Source organism: Miscanthus floridulus, chromosome 9, assembly GCF_019320115.1.
Source record: "Miscanthus floridulus cultivar M001 chromosome 9, ASM1932011v1, whole genome shotgun sequence".
NCBI lineage: Eukaryota > Viridiplantae > Streptophyta > Magnoliopsida > Poales > Poaceae > Miscanthus > Miscanthus floridulus.
The window spans coordinates 127876694-127895865 of record NC_089588.1 but is presented as its reverse complement, the minus strand read 5'-3'; the positions used below and the strand labels follow the sequence as shown (position 1 = coordinate 127895865).

At 46.8% G+C, this 19172-nt stretch overlaps 1 protein-coding gene across 1 annotated transcript; it reads right to left on the bottom strand.

Moving 5' to 3' along the window:
* Positions 1–934: 934 nt before the first annotated feature.
* Positions 935–1297, bottom strand: LOC136480888 (uncharacterized mitochondrial protein AtMg00810-like). The gene has a single exon (XM_066478320.1). It carries the CDS (start codon positions 1295–1297, stop codon positions 935–937), a length of 363 nt encoding a protein of 120 aa, XP_066334417.1.
* Between the last annotated feature and the right edge of the window lie 17875 nt (positions 1298–19172).

Below are 19172 nucleotides of genomic sequence, written 5' to 3'. Positions count from 1 at the left end.
ATTTGGAATTAGTGTTCTTACCACGCTGGATCCCAACTTGTGTTGGCCCGAGGACTCCCTGCACAGGTGAGCAATAAGCTCACCAGTACACACTCGCACTGGTTGGCAAGAGGTTGAAGAAGGGGGTGAGCTCAGAGCACTCACACAGCACAAGCACCCGCGTTGGCCGAACTCTGCTTCAAGTGTGGCTTGCTGAACTGAAGATTTCTATTGCTATGTCATGAGTATATATACAACTCTAGTTGTACCCTCCGGGTACAAGGGAGTATGGCGAGTACAACAACTCCTGCCTTCTCCTAGTACAAAGGTACACCAACTACATGTACCTACCATTACATGACATGGCCTACTGCCATGCGGCTACAGGAGCAGTGATTGGACAGCAGGGCTGACCAAAGGCCACCACCCTACTGTGCGTGTGCGGGAAAGAAGGGGAGCAGCAAATTACATTTTACAATTCTTTCCCTAATCCTGCTGCTAACCCGAGGTCGAAACCTCCAATGCCAATCCTTCTTCAGCCCCGAGAACCGAAGACGGCCGAGTGACTTGGTGAGGATATCAGTGAGTTGCCAACCAGTTTCGATGAACTCGATGATGATCTACCCTCCATCGACACGGTCCTAGAGAAAGTGGAACTTGATGTCGATGTGCATGCTCCGGTCATGGAGGACTGGGTTCTTGGCGAGGGCGATGGCGTGCTAGTTGTCCACATGGCTTTGCACGCCGCTGTAGCCGCCGGCACGTACTCCGCCTCGCACGTAGACAGCGCCACCACCTTCTGCTTCAACTACTGCCACAAAATTAGGGCCGAGCCAAGGAAGACGAGCACACCTGAAGTGCTCTTCCACCCAACGATATCGCCCGCCATGTCTGCATCGCTGAAGATCGTGAGCCGCAGCCCACTTCCGCCGCTGGTCTTGGGGAAGACAATCCCCTAATCCACCGTCCCCTTGACATAGCGCAGCAGCCGCTTCACCGTGGCCCAATGATCCTCTTGGGGATCCTCCATGAAGCAGCTGATATAACCCATGGCGAACGCAATGTCCGGCCTCGTGTGGACTAGGTAGCATAGCCCATCGATGATGCTCTGGTAGAGTGTTCCATCCACCTTCACCGCGGTGCTGGCCTTTGACAGCTTCAGCCGCTCTGCCATCGAAGTCGCGCATGGCATGCAATCAGCCATGCCGCTCCGCTCCAACAACTTTGCCGCGTACGCGCTCTGACCGAGAGTGAGCGCCTCCTTCCCCTGTTTCACTTCAATGCTGAGGTAGTAGGAGAGCGCGCCGAGATTGCTCATTCAAAAATGAGCCTCCATCTCGCGCTTGAAGCCATCGATGTCCTCTACATGCATGCTAGTGATGATCAAGTACTCCACATACACGCTGACGACAAGTTCCTCCTTACCCCGTCGATGCGTGTACAACGCGTGCACTATTGCGCAACACGTGAACCCAAGCGTTCCCAGCATTGCATCAAGCTTGGCGTTCCATGCCCGCGGGGCCTGCCGTAGCCCGTAGAGCGTCTTGCGCAGTCGGAGCACCTTGTGCTCTGCTCCCTTTACGACAAAGCCCGGAGCTTACTTGACGAAGACCGTCTCTGCTAGCTCACAGTTGAGGAAAGCCGATTTAACGTCCAGGTGATGAACGTGCCAGTCCTTTACCACTCCCAGAGCCAGCAGCAGTCGTATATACTCCATGCGCACCACTGGCGTAAAGACTTCCTCAAAGTCGATGCCTTCGTGCTAGACGAAGCCGCGGGCGATGAGGCACGCCTTGTTCTTGACGATGGCGTCGTGCTTGTCCTTCTTCACCTTGTATACCCACTTCAGCCCGACCAAACGGGATCCTGGAGGCAGATCGACAAGCTCCCAAGTCTCATTCTCCTCGATCGCCTTCATCTCCTCCAGCATCGCCTGTCACCAATTGGCATCACGCTTAGCCAGTGCGAACGTGGGCGGATCCTCTACACTGATGAGAAGTAGCTTTGGATCGTCGAGCAGCTGACTCGCCAGGCCTGAGGCTCCTGCATTATCGACGCTATTGTCCAACCTACGGAACCACTCCTCCTCGTCATCGTGGAAGGCATCCACGAACTTGCTGATGTCACTTGGAGCAGACGTGAACTTGATCGGTGTCAATGAAGGAGTCCCCAGTTCTACCGGAGTGGTCGGCACTACTGTTGGAGTGCTCAGCACCACTGCTGGAGTGGTCGGTACCACTACTAGAGCACTTGGCACCACTGCTGGAGCGCTCGGGCCCTCTGCTAGAGCATTGGGCACCACTGCTGGACCACTCGGCACCACTACTGAAGTGGTCGACATCGCTGCAGGACCGCTCGGCTCCACTCCTGGAGTGGTTAGATCCACTGCTAGAGTGGTCGGCACCTCCTCTCTAGCGTCTCCACCACCGTAGATGACTAAGTGCTCGACGACGAAGGTGTTGCTGAAGCCGCCAGCTTCGCTCGTGCCTGGACCCTCCTAGTCCTAGGCCGCATTCTCGTCAAACACGACATTGCACGAGACAACCACCTTGCCTCCACATGGGTCATAGAGCCAATACGTGTTGGTGCCCTCCTCGTAGCCTAGGATTACCATTGGCGTGCTCCTGTCTTCCAGCTTGGTGAGGAATAGCTTCATCTTCTTGACATGGCTGATGCAGCTATACATCCTAAGCAAGGACATGTCTGCCTTATGCTCGTACCATGCTTCGAAAGACGTCATGCCCTTTAGGGACTTCATGGGTGCACGGTTGAGGATGAACACCGCCATGGTCACCGCCTTACCCCAGAACTCTGCCGGCATGCTCTTGGCCTTCAACATGGATCGAGCCATGTCGACCACTGTCTAGTTCCACCATGTCATTCTGCTGTGATGAGTACAGCACAGTGTGGTGTCGCACCACACCCTGATCCACGCAGTACGCAGTGAACTCCACCGAAGTGAATTCACCGCCGCGATCTGTCCTCAGCACGCGCAGCTTCTTCTTTGACTCTGCCTTTGCCCGTGCCTAGAATCTCTTGATCGCATCCGCCACCTCGTCCTTGCTCATCTGGAGTTGCAGCCACAAGTAGCGACTGCAATCCTCCATGAGCAGAAGGAAATACCGCTGCCTGTCGTGCGTGGACGGCGTGATTGGCCCGCAGAGGTCGCCGTGGACGAGCTCATGGGTGTCCACCGCTTGATACTTGGCCGCCTTTGGGAACGGCAGCTTCCTATGCTTCCTGGCTAGGCAGCTGTGACACAGCTTCCCTCCGTGCTAGATGTGGGGCAACACTCGGACCATCTTCTCTAGTTGACCAAGCGTGTCGAAGCTGAGGTGGCCGAACTGGGCATGCCACAGCCATGGCTCCTCAGTGTGCCACGTCGCCAGGCACATTGTCTGCTCCACCTTCAAATCGAGCAGGTACAGTTGATTACAGGAGCATTTTACCTTGGCGAGAAGATGTCACTCCTGATCGCGAATCCTCAAGATTGCGTTCTTGATCAGCACCTCGCACCCGCACTCGTCCAACTGCCCGATGCTGACGATGCTCGAGCATAGCTGCAAGATGTAGTATACATCCGTCAGCGAGCAGTGCTTGCCGTTCTGACATCGGAAAATGACGGTGCCATGGCTTTGAATCTCCACCTTCGAGCCAACCCCAAACTTCACCTACCCCGTCACGCCGCCGTCGATCTTGGTGAAATCCACCTTGGAGCTGGTCATGTGGTTGCTGGCGTCGGAGTCCAGGTACCACCTCACCGCCCACTCGTCCAAGATGGACTGCGGCTCGTCGAGGTCGATGCTCTGTGATGCCCTCCCATGCTCCGCAACCGCCACCTCCTCTGGTTTCTCCTCTGCCTTGACGTCGTGCAGCGCACATAATATTGCCATCAGGAGAGTTGGCTCATCATCGTCCACCTACGCCAAGTGAGCCTCAGCCTTCTTCTCCTTCTTCGGGTTCAGGCACTCCTTGGCCCAATGGCCTGTCTTCCTGCAGTGGCGGCAAATGTCCCTGCCTAGGGGGTCGCTGTCCTTCTTCTTCTGCTGCTGCAAGGCCTTAACGCGATGCTTCTCGTCACCGCCGCGGCAGGAGGAGCCTTCCCCGGACCGCTTCTCCCACATCCGGGCAGTCCACTCCTCCTCGGTCAGTAGCAACTTGCCGCCAACTGATGTCGCAGTCGCCCCTGTGCGGTCATCCACCGGATGCAGACACCCTATCAAATCCTCAATCATGAGGGTTGACATGTCCAGCGTCGTCTCGATGGAGAGAGCGATCTTGGTGTATTTGGGTGGCACGACACGCAGGTATTTGGAGACTGCCTCTTCGTCATCGATGATGACACCGTGCGTAGCCAACTGGCTGATGATGGACTATAGCCGGAGGGCGAAGTCCTCCACCACATCCCCATCACAGATCGCTAGGTCATCGTACTCCCGCCGCAGCTGCTGCGCCTTCACCTTCTTCGCGCGATCTGACCCAACGCGCATGGCCTTGAGGGTGTCCCAAGCTTCCTTGGTGGAGTCCTTTGACCCCAACGGCTCCTGGTACTCTGAAGGCATGGCGGCCAGGATTGTCTCCAGTGCCGAGCAATCCTTCTCTTCATCCTAGGTGCCCTGGTCAACCACCTTCCAGAGTCGTCGGGCTCTAAGCTTGACCTTCATGGTCAACGACCACTCGCCATAGTTGGTGTGAGTAAGAACCGTCCAATTGGCTCCACCAACATCCCATATGGTCCTCTGGATGACCATCTCACGATGCACCATTGACCAGGACTGCCATGGTGACTTCTCACCACCGCCCTGACTATCGTCGCCCTCCATCGTCGCCGGCGATCACCCACCACGGCTCCGATACCACTTGTTGGCCCGAGGATTCCCTGCATAGGTGAGCAATAAGCTCACCAGTATAGACTCGCACTGGTCGGCAAGAGGTTGAAGAAGGGGGTGAGCTCAGAGCACAAGCACCATCGTTGGCCAAACTCTGCTTCAAGTGTGGCTTGCTGAACTGAAGATTTCTATTGCTATGCCATGAGTATATATACAACTCTAGCTATACCCTCCGGGTACAAGGGAGTATGGCATATACACTAACTCCTACTTACTCCTACTACAAAGGTACACCAACTACATGTACCTGCCATTAAATGACATGGCCTACAGCCATGCTGCTATAGGAGCAGTGATTGGAAAGCAGGGCTGTCCAATGGCCACCACCCTGCTATGCGTGCGCGGGAAAGAAGGGGAGCAGTAGATTACATTTTACAACTTGCTCGATGCCCAAATGAAGGAGACGATGGGAGGAATGGAGCCATGGAATAAGCCAATGACGCTGGGTCCCAAGACACAGCCTCGCAAGATGCAGCCATCAAAGAAGCCGATGTCGCCGCCGCGCCGTTGAAGCGCCGAAAGGGGAAGACAACCGACAACGAGCTGGATCTACGGCCAACGGGGAAAATGGCTGCTAACGATCTGGATCTACGACCAACGGGGAAGAGGGCCACTGCTGAGCTGGATCCATGGCGATTGAAGGAAGCCGATGCTATTGCAGCTGCCTTGACCTTGCCCTTCCGCCCCGCCGCCGTTGTGCTCGGGCTATTCCGCCCCAAATCCGCAGATGCGCCGATGTCTTCCATCTTGTGGGTAGGGAAGACAGCCGGGGAGAAGTTAGGATTATATGCTAAGAGTGGTGGATTTGGCATGAAAAATCCATTTCGTGTGTGCCCTCAGCTTTCTCCGCGCGCGCACCCGCACTGAATCGGCGTGCTCGTCAACTCGAGTAGTCGGGCCTATACAACGCGCCTCCAACCGCGAGGAAGTCTCGGAGCACGCGCGCTCATCGTCGCCTCGCGAGGCGAAAAGGAGAGCTTCTCTCCTCATTGAATACAGTGGAGCAGGGTTATTTTTGTAAAAGTAGCAAGACACAGATGGGGTATACAAACGCATTGTACATGCCCTAATTAACTTATTTAGAAATACAAATATTGATACCATTTTCTATATAACTAGTCAAACTCAGAGTTTCACTCCACGAGAAGCGTAATCGTTTGTTTTGGGATGGAGGGAGTATACTAACATCTTGAAATTTAAAGACGCTTTGCGATGGCTTTTTTCGATTCAAGTTCTTTGCAATAGAGTAGAGGTTAATTACCTGCGCTATAACAGGGATAGGATCATAGGAAGTAGTGTAACCATTCACATCTGCTTGCATGGCCCAAATTGGGCACTCCTCATCTCGATTCGTGATCATATGGAACTGACTTTCGCCTCCACTGTAGATGCCTCCGTCGCCTCCACTCCATAACCCTGGGTGGAACATGCTTGGCGGCGTTGCCATTGTCACCGGCACAGCAACTGGCGGCCCCTGCTGCTGATCAATAGCGTGCGAGAATACTGGGAGCCTGTGCATCTGCGAAGACTGCGATAGCGTTCCCCACAGCTGCTCCATCTTCGACTCCGATACAGCCCTCCCACTGGCCGAGTCCACCAACAGATTAGCAGCCCCGGGCCATGAAAATTTCGAGCCAACATTCGGGGTGTCCATGCTGGCGAGCCCATACAACTGTGGCAGGAGCGGCGACGCGCTGCTGCTCGCCGTAGCTTGTAGTGGAGTGGGCGCGAGCGGGACGACATTTGTGGTGCATGACGAAGTCATCACCAGTGCTGCTGATGATGCCGATGCAGCACTGGCTGCAGCACTGGGCTTGCTGCCCTTGGCTCGGCGGCGTCTGTAAGGAGCGCCGACAGGGATGTCGCGGAGGGCGCCGCCGTGCGTCCAGTAGCGATGGCACTTACGGCAGAAGTGGCGCGGTTGCGCAAAGGAGTAGTTGTTGAAGTAGCAAAACTTGGTGCTGGTGGAGTCACAGCGCGGGCACCTGAGCCCTGACTCTGGTTTTGGGATCCTCAGCAGGTTGGAGCGCTCAGACATGGACCTCGTTTGGGCGTTGGCTTGCGCTGCTGGGGCGCTACCATCGTGGCTTCCACCTCCTTCGGAAAGCGCTTCTGCGGCCATGGCTTGTCTATACTGGAGAATATTGCCTTCACCAGCAACAACAGCTGATGCAGAAGGAATATTAATGTTACTAGTAGTAGTTGCTTGCTGCAGCTGCAAAAAAATTTAAGATAATGAAATATGAATCAAGAGAACGATTTATATAGTATATTCCAAGATATAAATGATTTAGTTCGTCTACGATATATATCAGCAACGGGAACTATATGTATCTACATAATAGTGGTGCCATACATAAATTACCTTCTGGTTGCTATTCCAGCTTGTGGATACTAGGAAGACTGGGGGGAAGATCATATTTGTGAACTTAAGTAACTCTAACTAGCCACTTGTGTGTGTTTGGGTCACTTGACTCCACGGAGTGATTGATTTATATATAGCAACTTCGAAGGGAACAGAAATGGAATCGCACTAGAGTGAAAGAGACTTGCATCTTGTCTATACGTACTCTCTAGCTAAGATCTATGTCTTAGTCAAATCCAACGATCTATATCTTACTGAAGTCACACCAACTCACAGACCTATTTGTTTCGGGTTGTAGATTGCGAAAGCGGTCTATAGATTATAACAATCCATATGCTCGGGGAGCAGATTCTTAGATTTAATAATCTAACAATTGAATTGCCAAAATTTGAGGTGAGAAACTGCTTATTTGTTTCTGCTTGTAATTGTGAAAGATACAATCCACATCCCTTAAGCACTCATGGCTTTAATCTATTTTTAATGGGTGGTATCATGCTTATTAACTCGTCTACTACACATTGAAGTTTTGCTGGCCTAGTAAGATACAATGAGATCATAGAACATATATAGTTATCTTGCACTAGATATCGCTTGGGCACGAATTTATATTACAATAGGTTGTATCATAGGACATAATATCTCACAGTATTTACGACAATTAGTTGTGTTAGATAGATATATCATACAAAGTAAAATTATGATACTGTAAATTGCAGTGGTTGTATCTAATTGATGCCTCACTGATGTGTCAGCTATAGAAATACAATACTATACTATATACTCCTACGTCCATTTAGAACATTGATTCGGTCTACAACACACGTTTTTTACCAAAAACGACATGTTTTTTTTTATTAAAAAGGAAATAGATATACAAATTTGAGTTGAAGAGAGCACGAACCGTGTTGTAGTTGGAATGCAAGATCACTCCTCCTTTGGTTCATCTATGGAGTATGTAGCGTGACATCCATGTTTAAATCAATAATTCTAATCACGTTCACAACACTACTATATTCAAACAGGTATCCTGTCACATGAACATGTTTGCACTCATACCAAATGCTACTAAAAGTTGGAAGGTCATCACCCATCCAATTGATTTAGCCAACCAAGCTGATCCGCATCTATACACTTATACAGTTAAGCCTCCTTTGGTTCATAGGAAAAATGGAGAAAAATGTAGGATTGAAAGCCCTATAGGAATTTCTATACTGTTCATTACTTTGGTTCATAGGTAGGGGCATCGAAGTAACATAGGAAATTTTCCTGTGCCAGTCATTTTAGAGGAAAACTAGAGGAAACTTTGGATTCCTCTTAAACTACCGGAATCTGGAAGGTTGCCGAGTGCCAAGTTCTTTGCCGAGTGTATTATATCGGGCACTCGGCAAAGAATCGATTTGCCGAGTGCTAACACAAAAACACTCGGCAAAGACTTTGCCGAGCGCATAAACACTCGGCAATTTTTTGCACTCGGCAAAAGAGGAAGAAAACACTCGGCAAAGAACTTCATTTTGCCGAGTGTAAATCTGTGGCACTCGGCAAATAATTTCATTTTTTTTCTCTTCTGACCTTGAAACTTTTTCTACTCTCAACATACAACATGTGGTATTCCATGTTAAAGTTTGGTATATTTCTGGATCTGTTTGCTATATTTAATTTATTTATTGCATTTCTATGAATTTTTTGGTATAAGTCAAATTTGAACCGTAAGTGATTCAAATAATAGAATAAAATGAGTAGAAAAATGATATTCATGTTATTGAGTCCAGTGTTAGGCCTTACCCAGGAAATGAAAAGAAATTTCGAACATCTTGTTCAGAAAACACGACCACGAACGTGGGGCCGATTGGTTTTTAAATTCGAAAAAAGCAAACAAAGTCCATAAATCATGAGATTTGTCATGATGTGATGATATCATACATGGAGGCTGTGATAAAAAATTGAGGTTTCGCATAATTTGTCGCGTACGATGTTTACAAACCGAAGCATCTCAGAAGAAGAATCGTAGCGTTGAGAAGAAATCGGTAAGATTTGGAGTCAAAGTGACGGTCGAATTGGGGTTTGACTTCAAAACTTTTTGTATAGGCAATAGAGAACATAGATTGTTTCATGTGAAATTTTGGTAATTTTTTGGATCCATTTGATAATTTTAATTTATTAAGTGCAATTATAGAATTTTAATTGATATAAATTAAATTTCAGTTGTAACTGCATAAAATAATGGAATCATATTTGTAGAAAAATCATATATATATATATATATATATATATTGGTAAGTCAATTTGACAAGGTATTTTCAAAGTACCTCGAACAAAAAAGGAAAAACACATTATGGAAAAAAAGGAAATCAAAAATAAATAATATATTTGTCGAGTGCCCCAAACCCTAGACACTCGGCAAAGATTAGTTTGCCGAGTGCTGTGATCTGACACTCGGCAAAGCTAGCTTTGCCGAGTGTCCTCGATCCGACACTCGGCAAACTCGGCACGTTATATAAGCACCCGGCCGCCGCCCCCTCCCTCCCACCCTCCCCTAGCCTCCCTCTCCCGGCGCCGCCGCCCCCTCCCCTCCCTCCCTCTCCCGCCGCCGCCCCCTCCCCTCCCTCCGGGCGCCGCCATCTCCCTCCCTCTCCCCCCATCTCCCTCCCTCTCCCTCTTTTTTTTTTGCACAGGTGGTGGCGGTGGCGACGGGCCGGGGGGTGGCGGCGGCGGAGGGCGAGCAGCCCGCGGGGCTTGCCGCGTGGTGGTGGTGGCGGCGGGGCGAGCCGCGGGGTGGCGGCGGCGGTGGGGCGAGCCGCGGGGTGGCGGTGGAGGTTTTTTTATATTTTTTGAATTTTTTTTTGCCGAGTGTCGGTGCCCAAAAAACAGTCGGCAAAGTCTTTGCCGAGCGCCCGATAAAAAACACTCGACAAAGAAACGTTTGCCGACTCTGTGTACGCCGAGTGTCGTTTGCCGAGCGTAACACGTGGCAAAGGCTTTGCTGAGTTTTTTTTTGGGCTTAGCCATGTGACGTGGACACACGGCAAACTTCCTCATTCCGGTACTGAACTTCTTGGCAAAATTCAATGCTGTTACTAGTTAATGGTGGTTCTTGCATGTGGGGCCCAATTGTCGGATGATTATAGAAGAGATTTTAGCCATGTTTGACCAAGTAGTGAAAAGGGACAACTTTATCATCGGTTGGTTATAGAAGAGATTTTAGCCATGTGTTGACCAAGCAGTGAAAATGGACAACTTAATCGTGGCTTAAAAATTCTCTAGGATTTCTACGTTTTCTTATCCAAACGATCATTTCTTAAAAATTCTTATATTTTACATTTCTATTTTTTTTTGCAACTGTACTCATACATAATTCTTATATTTTTCTCTATACCTCAATTTCCTTGTATTGTTCAAAAGGCCCTTATACTCCAGCTGCACTGGGTCCTCTTCAAGAAAAAAAAGACACATCTCAATTATAGAATTGCCTCGTAGACCCGGGCGGTGAGGAGCGGACACGCTTCCCTATGCAACAAGTGTGGCCCGCTGCTTTGCCATCCGGAGGCCATAACCCTGTTCGCTTGATCATTTTTGTGGCTTATAAGGTGGCTGATGCTGTTTTGTTGTGAGAGAAAAACACTGTATCATGATTAATAAGCATGGTTGATACGATCAAGCAAACTGTTTTCGATGGACCTCAGGCTCCTGGGTCTAATAAAGGCAACAGCAGCTAACTGTTTTCGATGGACCTCATTTATGAATGTAACATATATATGCATGCACCTAGCTAGCCAAATGCACCAGGGTGGTTTCTACCTCCAAATGTGTCAAAAGCAAAATTTATCTTAATTCTAGAACTCATCCCATGGAGTGAAAATTTATTTTATGTTTCGTATGGATTCCGTGCCTTGTTACTCAAATCTGTACTTTTACTAGGATTTTAAAATTTTTTACTAAATTGAACTTTCAAAAATTGTGATGATGCTGAGGCACACTAACTTTACATTTTCAATAAAACCTTTCTTGTTGTCAGAAAAAACACTGAAATATCCTTGCCACGTATATGCGTAGGAAAAATAAAAAGACATGACAATCTACCACACAGTATCTGGACTTGGAATTAGGCATCACAAGTTTATCATCATGTTCTTAGAAAACAAAAGCATTAGAAGTTTGTGTTTAGTACCTATAACTAAAAAAAACATTAGTTATCATTGTGCCCTCTTTTTTGTTTATTTTTCTTACACAGTACATATAGATGCTTTGTAATATCTATCCGGTCGTGATAAACTTACAAATTACCCTCTATGTTTTATCCATCAATATCCATAGTTTTTCTCTCTCTGCATAGCACCTCCATCTATCCTCAATATGCATATAATTGAAACATTTAGTTAAGTTATGGTGGCACTTGTTGCAGCTCATGTGTCATGATGTCATAAATATATATTTTGATTTTCAAAATTTGATCTTATTAGTTGTTACAAATGGCTTATCCTTAAGTTAAATTAAAACTACCTTTTACTCAAAACTATTATTTTGTATTTTATTAAAAATAAGGATTTTAGACCGTAGACTGCACACTTTATTACTATGATGCCATAAACTATCATTTAAGTCTACACCACGACGCTTAAGATTGGTGGTAAAGCTTGAGGTGTGATCTATGAGGGGCCAATTAATTGTTCTAACATTGCTCAAAAGGATATTAATATTTAAGTCTAACAATCATCATTTACTCGAATGAAATCTCAATGACCAGTGAGATCACAGCTACCTTTTGTCCATACTAACCTCCTCCATGCTTAAGATATTGAATTTCTTTATCACGGAATTATATATGTAGTAGTATTTTAATAAAAAAGTATAGTGCTCAGAATTATACTATCAATTTATATGTCACAATATTTCCATTAAAATGTATGCACAATATGTATGTTTACTCTAAGTTAGTTTTTCTATATATTCATAGTAAGAAGTAGTTAATTTATAAACTTATATAGGAGTAACTTATGGTTATTTAAATATTTTTCATATTAGCAGACGTCGATAATTTACATGTAGATTTGAAGGATAGTTTAGTTTATTTTTAACAATGGTAGAAGTAGTAATTTAGATGCAAATTTAGAGAGGTTAATTTAGATTGTGTTAATGGATACATGGGTAATTTAGATGTAAATTTATGGGTTATTTTAGATTTTGTTTCATAAAATGGATAGATGGGTAATTTAGATGTAGTTTTAGGGCTTGTTTTATGCTGTTTTTCATAACAGCATAGGTGAGTAATTTTTTAAAATAAAAATGGATCCAATGTTTATTACTATCAATGGTTATTTCAGTCTACTGAATTGATAGCCAGATCTTTCTCATTCAGTCTACTGAATGGATTCTTTTAGCTCATCTCATAAGGATTAACATGGAGTGGCCTCTAATTAGTAATACTAAGATTTTGGGGCCTCCAATTAGTATTCATTCTAAGATCTCTTTGCGTGCTGTGGTAAATTAAAAAAGAAAGGTGTAATTGAAAGATGGTGAGAATTCAAGATCAATCGGTTTGTCAGTTGTAGCTTGTGACGAGATTTTCATATAGGACAGGACGAAACCGTGATGGGTTAGTACAGCGAGCTGGTATAGCATAATAGGTAGTTACTGTCACCTATATGTCATTTTATATTTCATCACACAATGCATATTGTACTTTATGCTGGACTAGCAAATATGCCCATTCATTGCAATGAAACGTACAACTTGCGGCGTGGTCACCTAGATGATTGCGGCCCGGAGATTTATTCGGCAATCACGTCATATGTTCCAATTTTTAGAATCATTCATTGTAATGTGCCTAAACATGCGCTATTCTAACCTGCCTCGACCTCAAACTATCCTGGCGAGGGGCTCGTCAACTGTGGAGAAGAGGCGAAATGTTAGGGTTTTTAATTAAGAAAATAGCTATCCATACAACTTCCTTAGGGTAAGTTCAGCTGACTCGGCCTATGATGAGTTAACAATGGGTTGATATCAGTCAGTGACCAAATTGGTCCGTCATCGCGCAGTCAGATACATCGTGGCCTATGGTCGCAGCACTAAGCATCTAGTGCCACCCATCTGCAGCTAAGCGGTGGTGCATGGCCAAGGCCCAAGGCGGCCGGGATTTTGTTATAGGCTGCAAAAAATTGTGCTATTGGCAAGATTAGTGGAGACTGTATGTGAGTTCGTCTACGTGACGTCATATGCTGGCGTGTCCCTTGTGTCATGGAGTCGTCCAACTGCTGCAAGCGCTAGGGCTGACGAGAAGAAAAGAAGAAAACGTAAGTGAAGAATTAGATGAGCTGGCTGGTTGATATAGTTGCTTTCATCCGTACGATGTGATGGCTAATAAGTGAGATGCAAAGAGTCCAAATGAAATTAATTACCTGCATCCGACAACACAAGAAAACCAGTTTTTAGAGAGGGGCATTCAGTATTTACAGAGGCGGGGGCGTTGTCCATCTCAACATATAGGTCACTGTTAATCATGTTTTACGGAGACAAGGGCAAGTGCCTGCCTCTGTTAATCCGAAAGAAAACACTGAAAAACCCACAGCAGTAGGGATGAAAACAGTACGAATATTTTCCGACCGTATTCGAAACCGAATCCGTTTAGAGGGGTTGAGATCTGTCCGTATCCGAGTCCGGATATCCAACATCTGATACCGTATCTGTATCCGAATACTCAAATCGCATATTTATGATGTCGATATCCAATCATATCCTATCCGACATAGTTGACACTATCCGTATTCGAATCGGAATCCGGACAGAAATATAAAAACAAATGTAATATCGGTGATATCCGTCCGTATCCGATCCGTTTTCATCCCTACACAGCAGCAATGCGGCTGCTGCTGCAACAAGCACCCCTGTAGGTACTGTTCATATGGTAAAGAAAACCAACAGCAACAGCTGCAGAAGTAGCAGTAGCGAGTAGGCTCTATATATTATCTGGAAACCATGTGAAAAGGGAGACAAAGGGATAGAAAATGATGGTCACGCTTGTACGTTCGGACGCCAGGATGGACAGACCAACATGGGGATATTTTAAAAATAAAAAAGCAAGTTGGAAGAAACGCTTCGCTTTTTAATTTTAGATAGGAAAACAGGAAGAGAGAGCGCGAGAGAGCGAGCGTGTACTGAGATAGTCTAGAAGCAGGGTGGTTGGTGAACAACATGTCCCTCAGATTGAATCCATATGTCACCCTCGCACACCGGCCCGCTTGCTTTAGTTTCACTAAAACAATCTAATATATTTGAAAACAACCCAAAAACTACAAAATTTAAATTCTAACATGACTTAAATATTCTAATAAATTCAAATAAATAAAAATCAAAGTTATTTTTTAACTTGGCTGAATTATTCTAACAAATTCAAAATAAAATAAAAAATGCAATGCCCAAAGAAAATATTCAAACTTATTGGCTAATCACCATGTCTCTGATGCTTTTACTCAATATCTGAAAAAAAATATTGATGGCCGACGTTATCAGTGTTTGGCTCAGCACGTATTTGATATATATTGAACTGCATTCATGATCGAGATTATCCTCATTCGTTCCTATATTTGACACTACCCATGTCGGACTCTGAACTTAAAAAAAAACAATATGGAATGATCGGAGATCAATGATATCTATATGTATCCGACCCATCTTCACCCCTATTTTGAAGCACAGATAATTTGCAGAGTGCAAATCCGATGGTTCGTGATGGTACATGTTAAATAATAAATGATTTTGCCTTTATAAGCTGCTTATTGTGTTGACATGTTTTGGGCAAATGAAGATGCGGAGACAAAATTTACTTTAGTGCTTGTTTCATTCTTGTTTTTTAAGAAATACATATTTCTTCATGTGTATTTACTTGTTTAAGATAAAAATTATGCTCTCTTCATTTCTCGTGATATGCGGGTTGCATTAGACAACATACTTAGAACACCTTTTCTCGTTCCCACTATTGTAAAGGTCTTGCCTCCCCTCACTACCGGAAACCGGCTCTTTGCTGAGTGTTTTTATGTTTGCCGAGTGCATTCCCTTGGACACTCGACAAACAAGCTCTTTGCCGAGTGCTGTGAAAAAAACACTCGGCAAAATAATTGCACTCGGTAAACATTCTCTTTGCCGAGTGCTGAAAAAAAAACACTCGGCAAAGAAGTAAGTTTGCCGAGTGTTTTTTTTTTGGCACTCGGCAAAGAAATAAGTTTTTCAAAGTACATCGGAACAAATTTAGAAAAACACGTTATGGAAAAGAAGGAAGGAGGGAAAAAAAGGTTTGCCGAGTGCCCCTAATCTGGCACTCGACAAACACCGCTTTGCCGAGTGTCAGATCTAGGACACTCGGCAAAGCTCCTATACTATAACTCACGCACCCCGCCGCCGCCCCCACGCACAAACGCACCCCGCCGCCGCCCCTCCCCTCCCTCCTCTCTCCTGCCCCCCTGCCCCGGCGGAGGGGACGACACCGCCAAGCCCCATCGGCGGCGCGCGGGCTACGGGCGAGCTGCAGCCCTCTGGCCGAGAGCAGCGGCGCGTGGTCCAGGGGTGAGCTCCCCCCGCGGGAGTGGCGGCGCGGGGCCGCGAGGAGCTTCCGCATCGAGGGTGGCAGCGCGCAAGCCCCTAGGGTGAGCTCCCCCGCCCTCTCTCCGTCTTCTTACCCCTTTTACGCAGGCGCTGCCGGCGCCCGGCCCCCATCGCTGGCTCCTGATGCCGGCCCCCCTCCCTCCCTCTCCCGACCCCCCCTACCCCGGCGGAGGGACGGCACCCCCAAGCCCCGTCAATGCTGCACGGGCCAGGGGCGAGCTACAGCCCCCTAGCCGAGAGCGGTGGCGCATGGTCTAGGGGTGAGCTCCCCTGCGGGAGTGGCGGCGTGGGGCCGCGAGGAGCTTCCCCATCGAGGGCGGGGCCTGCGGGCCCCTATGGTGAGCTCCCCCGCCCTCTCTCCCTCTTCTTACCCCTTTTGCGCAGGGACGTGGTGGCGTGGTGGCGGGGGACGTGGTGGCGGCCGCGGCAGCGGGGTGGCGGCTGGCATGGTGGCGGCGGCGGCGGCGTGGTGGTGGCGGCGGGCGTGGTGGCGGGGGACGTGGTGGTGGCGGCGGCGTGGTGGCGGGGGACGTGGTGGCAGCGGCGGACATGGTGGTGGCGGCGGCGTGGTGGTGGCGGCGGGCGGCATGGTGTTGGCGGCCTAGTGGCACAGTTTTTTTTATATTTTTCAAAAATTGTTTGCCGGGTGTCGGTTTAGCATTCGGCAAAGTGTTTGCCGAGTGCTCGATAAAAACGCTCGGCAAAGACAGCTTTGCCAAGTCTTTGTTCGCCGAGTGTCGTTTGTCGAGTGTAATACTTGGCAAAGCCTTTGCCGAGTGTTTTTTAGGCTTCGCCGCGTGCCCTAGACACACGGCAAAGCTACTGATTCCGGTAGTGCCTTCATATTTCTTAAAAGGTTCTAGAGGTAGAAAACTTCTTTATGCAAGAACTGGCATCAAACAAGTAGGGAATACAATAACAGCACAGGAATTAGAGTTAGCATAACTTATTATCAAGTGACACTAATTTAGATCATAAGATGTTTCATGTTCTAGTTCCTTTCTGCTAATCTTCTGGGGATTTTTTGACCAAGCCAGGCGATGCTCTGCTCGCTACAACTCTTTCAGGACATGCCTTAAAAAATTTAGGAATATGTGCTAAGTCATCAACTAGCAGCTTTTGGTGAAGATCTAGTCCTTCAGATCTAGTAGTAGCCTTAGCTTTTAGTTGTGCCTCCATGGCTGTCACCCGTTTGTCGTATTTCCACCAAAGCATGCCGCACCATCCTTAGCCTAGGTTTCGCCACAGCGCCATCCTCGGCGCCAGATTCATTATTGGCTCTGGTAGTAAGAGGAGCTTTGGGGCCAATAAAAAAATTCCCATCCCCACTTCCGGCCGGGTCTTCTCATCCATCCTTGCCATGGATCTGGCTGCGTCCACTTCGCCAGCGTCTTCCATGACTCTGGCCACCCATTTTTCTCCACATGTCATTGTTCTCCAAATGGATCCCCGCTTTCTGCCATCTATGCACATAGTACAAGTTCAGTTTGTAGAAAGAGCACTCTATGATGGCCGAGACGGGCATTGCTCTTATGCCTTTGAACACCTTGTTTAGAACCTCGGAGATATTTGTATTGTGTACACCGTACCTCCAACCACCATCATCCAATGCTGCTACCCATTTTTCCTTATTACCCATTTCATTTTGAATCCACGCTTTTACTTCACCGTTCATTACTTTTTCTAATGAAGCTAGGCTTCTCTTGAAGGTCCTCTCCGCCTTTGAGGTGTACTACAACTTAAGCCTTTTGATAACCTCCTTGTTCTTGTGTCTTTCCCATGGGTTGGCAGCAAAGTTGTAGTGCTTGACAAGATTGTAGTTCTCGACGTAATCTACAACTTTGTAGTTGAAAAGTTTTTTAATTGAAATTGTTTAGGGTCCCAAAATATTGTTGTAAGTTCATGGATTTTGAAATTTGAAATTTAAAATTATCAAACAATCTTAGATGTTGACATGGTCTATACAAAATTTATAGTTCTCAATACAGTCTACAACTTTGTAGTTGAAAAGTTTTTTATTTGAAGTCACTTAAAGTCTCAATATGTGTTCGAAGTTTATAGATTTTGAAATTCAAAATTTAGAATTTCTAAACGACGTCGAATGTTCATATAGTTAATACCAAAGTTGTAGTGGCCGACCTAAGATACATGTTTGCTGTTCATAAGTTTTTTATTTGAAGTAGTTTAGAGTCTCAAATATTTGTTTTAAATTCACATATTTTGAGATTCAAATTTTTGAATTTTTGAAGCTATCTCGGATGGAGAAACATCCTATACCCAAGTTACAGTGCTTGACAAGATTCGAAACTTTGTAGTTAAAAGTTATTTCATTTGAGTTTATTTAGTAGTCAAAATATTCAATACAAGATTACGAAATATTGATAGAAAAAGATAGCATATTATATATAGTAGCATATGATTGTGTGGTGTATGAACGGTAGGTCTCAGGTTTGAATCCCTGAAGTTTCAAAGCTTTTGGGTTTTGGGGTTTTCTAGAGACCATTAACGGAGGCGGACGTGTTAATTAAGTGAGGCGCCGAGTGGTCGGAGCGAATGAGCTCGGGTTTGAGAGTGAGGGAGGGAGGAAAGATGACTTCAGTCTAGTCAGCTCCACGTACGTGCATGGAGTTCCATGGTTGTCGGTGAGTCGCGGCATGAGTGTTGGCGTGATAAAATGTGCTACTTGTCGCCCTCACACAGCACGCGCGTCGCTGGCTGGCTGACCCAACCACCTTCCATGCTGGTGCTGGATGCTGGATAGCGAGGCCCAAGAGGAGGCGCGAGATGCACGCAAGGGATCGGAGGTGCCGCGCAAACAGGTCGCGTTTGTGTGAAGGGGACCGTACACCGAGCATAGGTGTACGTAGCAGGTGTGTATGTGTTAACCAATAAGCTGTTTCTGACTATATATTATGACTGTTCATACGTCCTTTCTCACACGGTGTTCATCGCTTTCTACTCTGTTCACCTAAAAAAGTCGGGCACGGCAGAGCACGCCAACCCATCTAAACCAAACTGGAAAGCATGCATCGATCTTCTTGTAGCTAGTCTATGGAACAAACAGGGAGCGTGACGCGGACGTACGGACCGTATTATAAAGGTACGACGAGCAGACGAAAGAGTACGGACGTACGTCATTTGATTAGAACCGTCCACTGTATCGCTAGTGACATGTTGATGTGGGCAGCGATGACACTCGTTGGGTCGACCTCACTGTATCGCTTACGTCCTTTCTACTGTTTCCCAGCACTGTTCATTACTTTCTCACACAGTGTTCATCGCTTTCGCGCGTGTTTAGTTGGTGTCCAACTTCCAAAAAGTTGCTACAGTACCTATCACATCGAATG

What these genes read in the sequence shown, in the direction of transcription:
- LOC136480888 (XM_066478320.1), bottom strand. Translation starts at nt 1,297, where the DNA reads ATGAGCAATCTCGGCGCGCTCTCCTACTACCTCAGCATTGAAGTGAAA.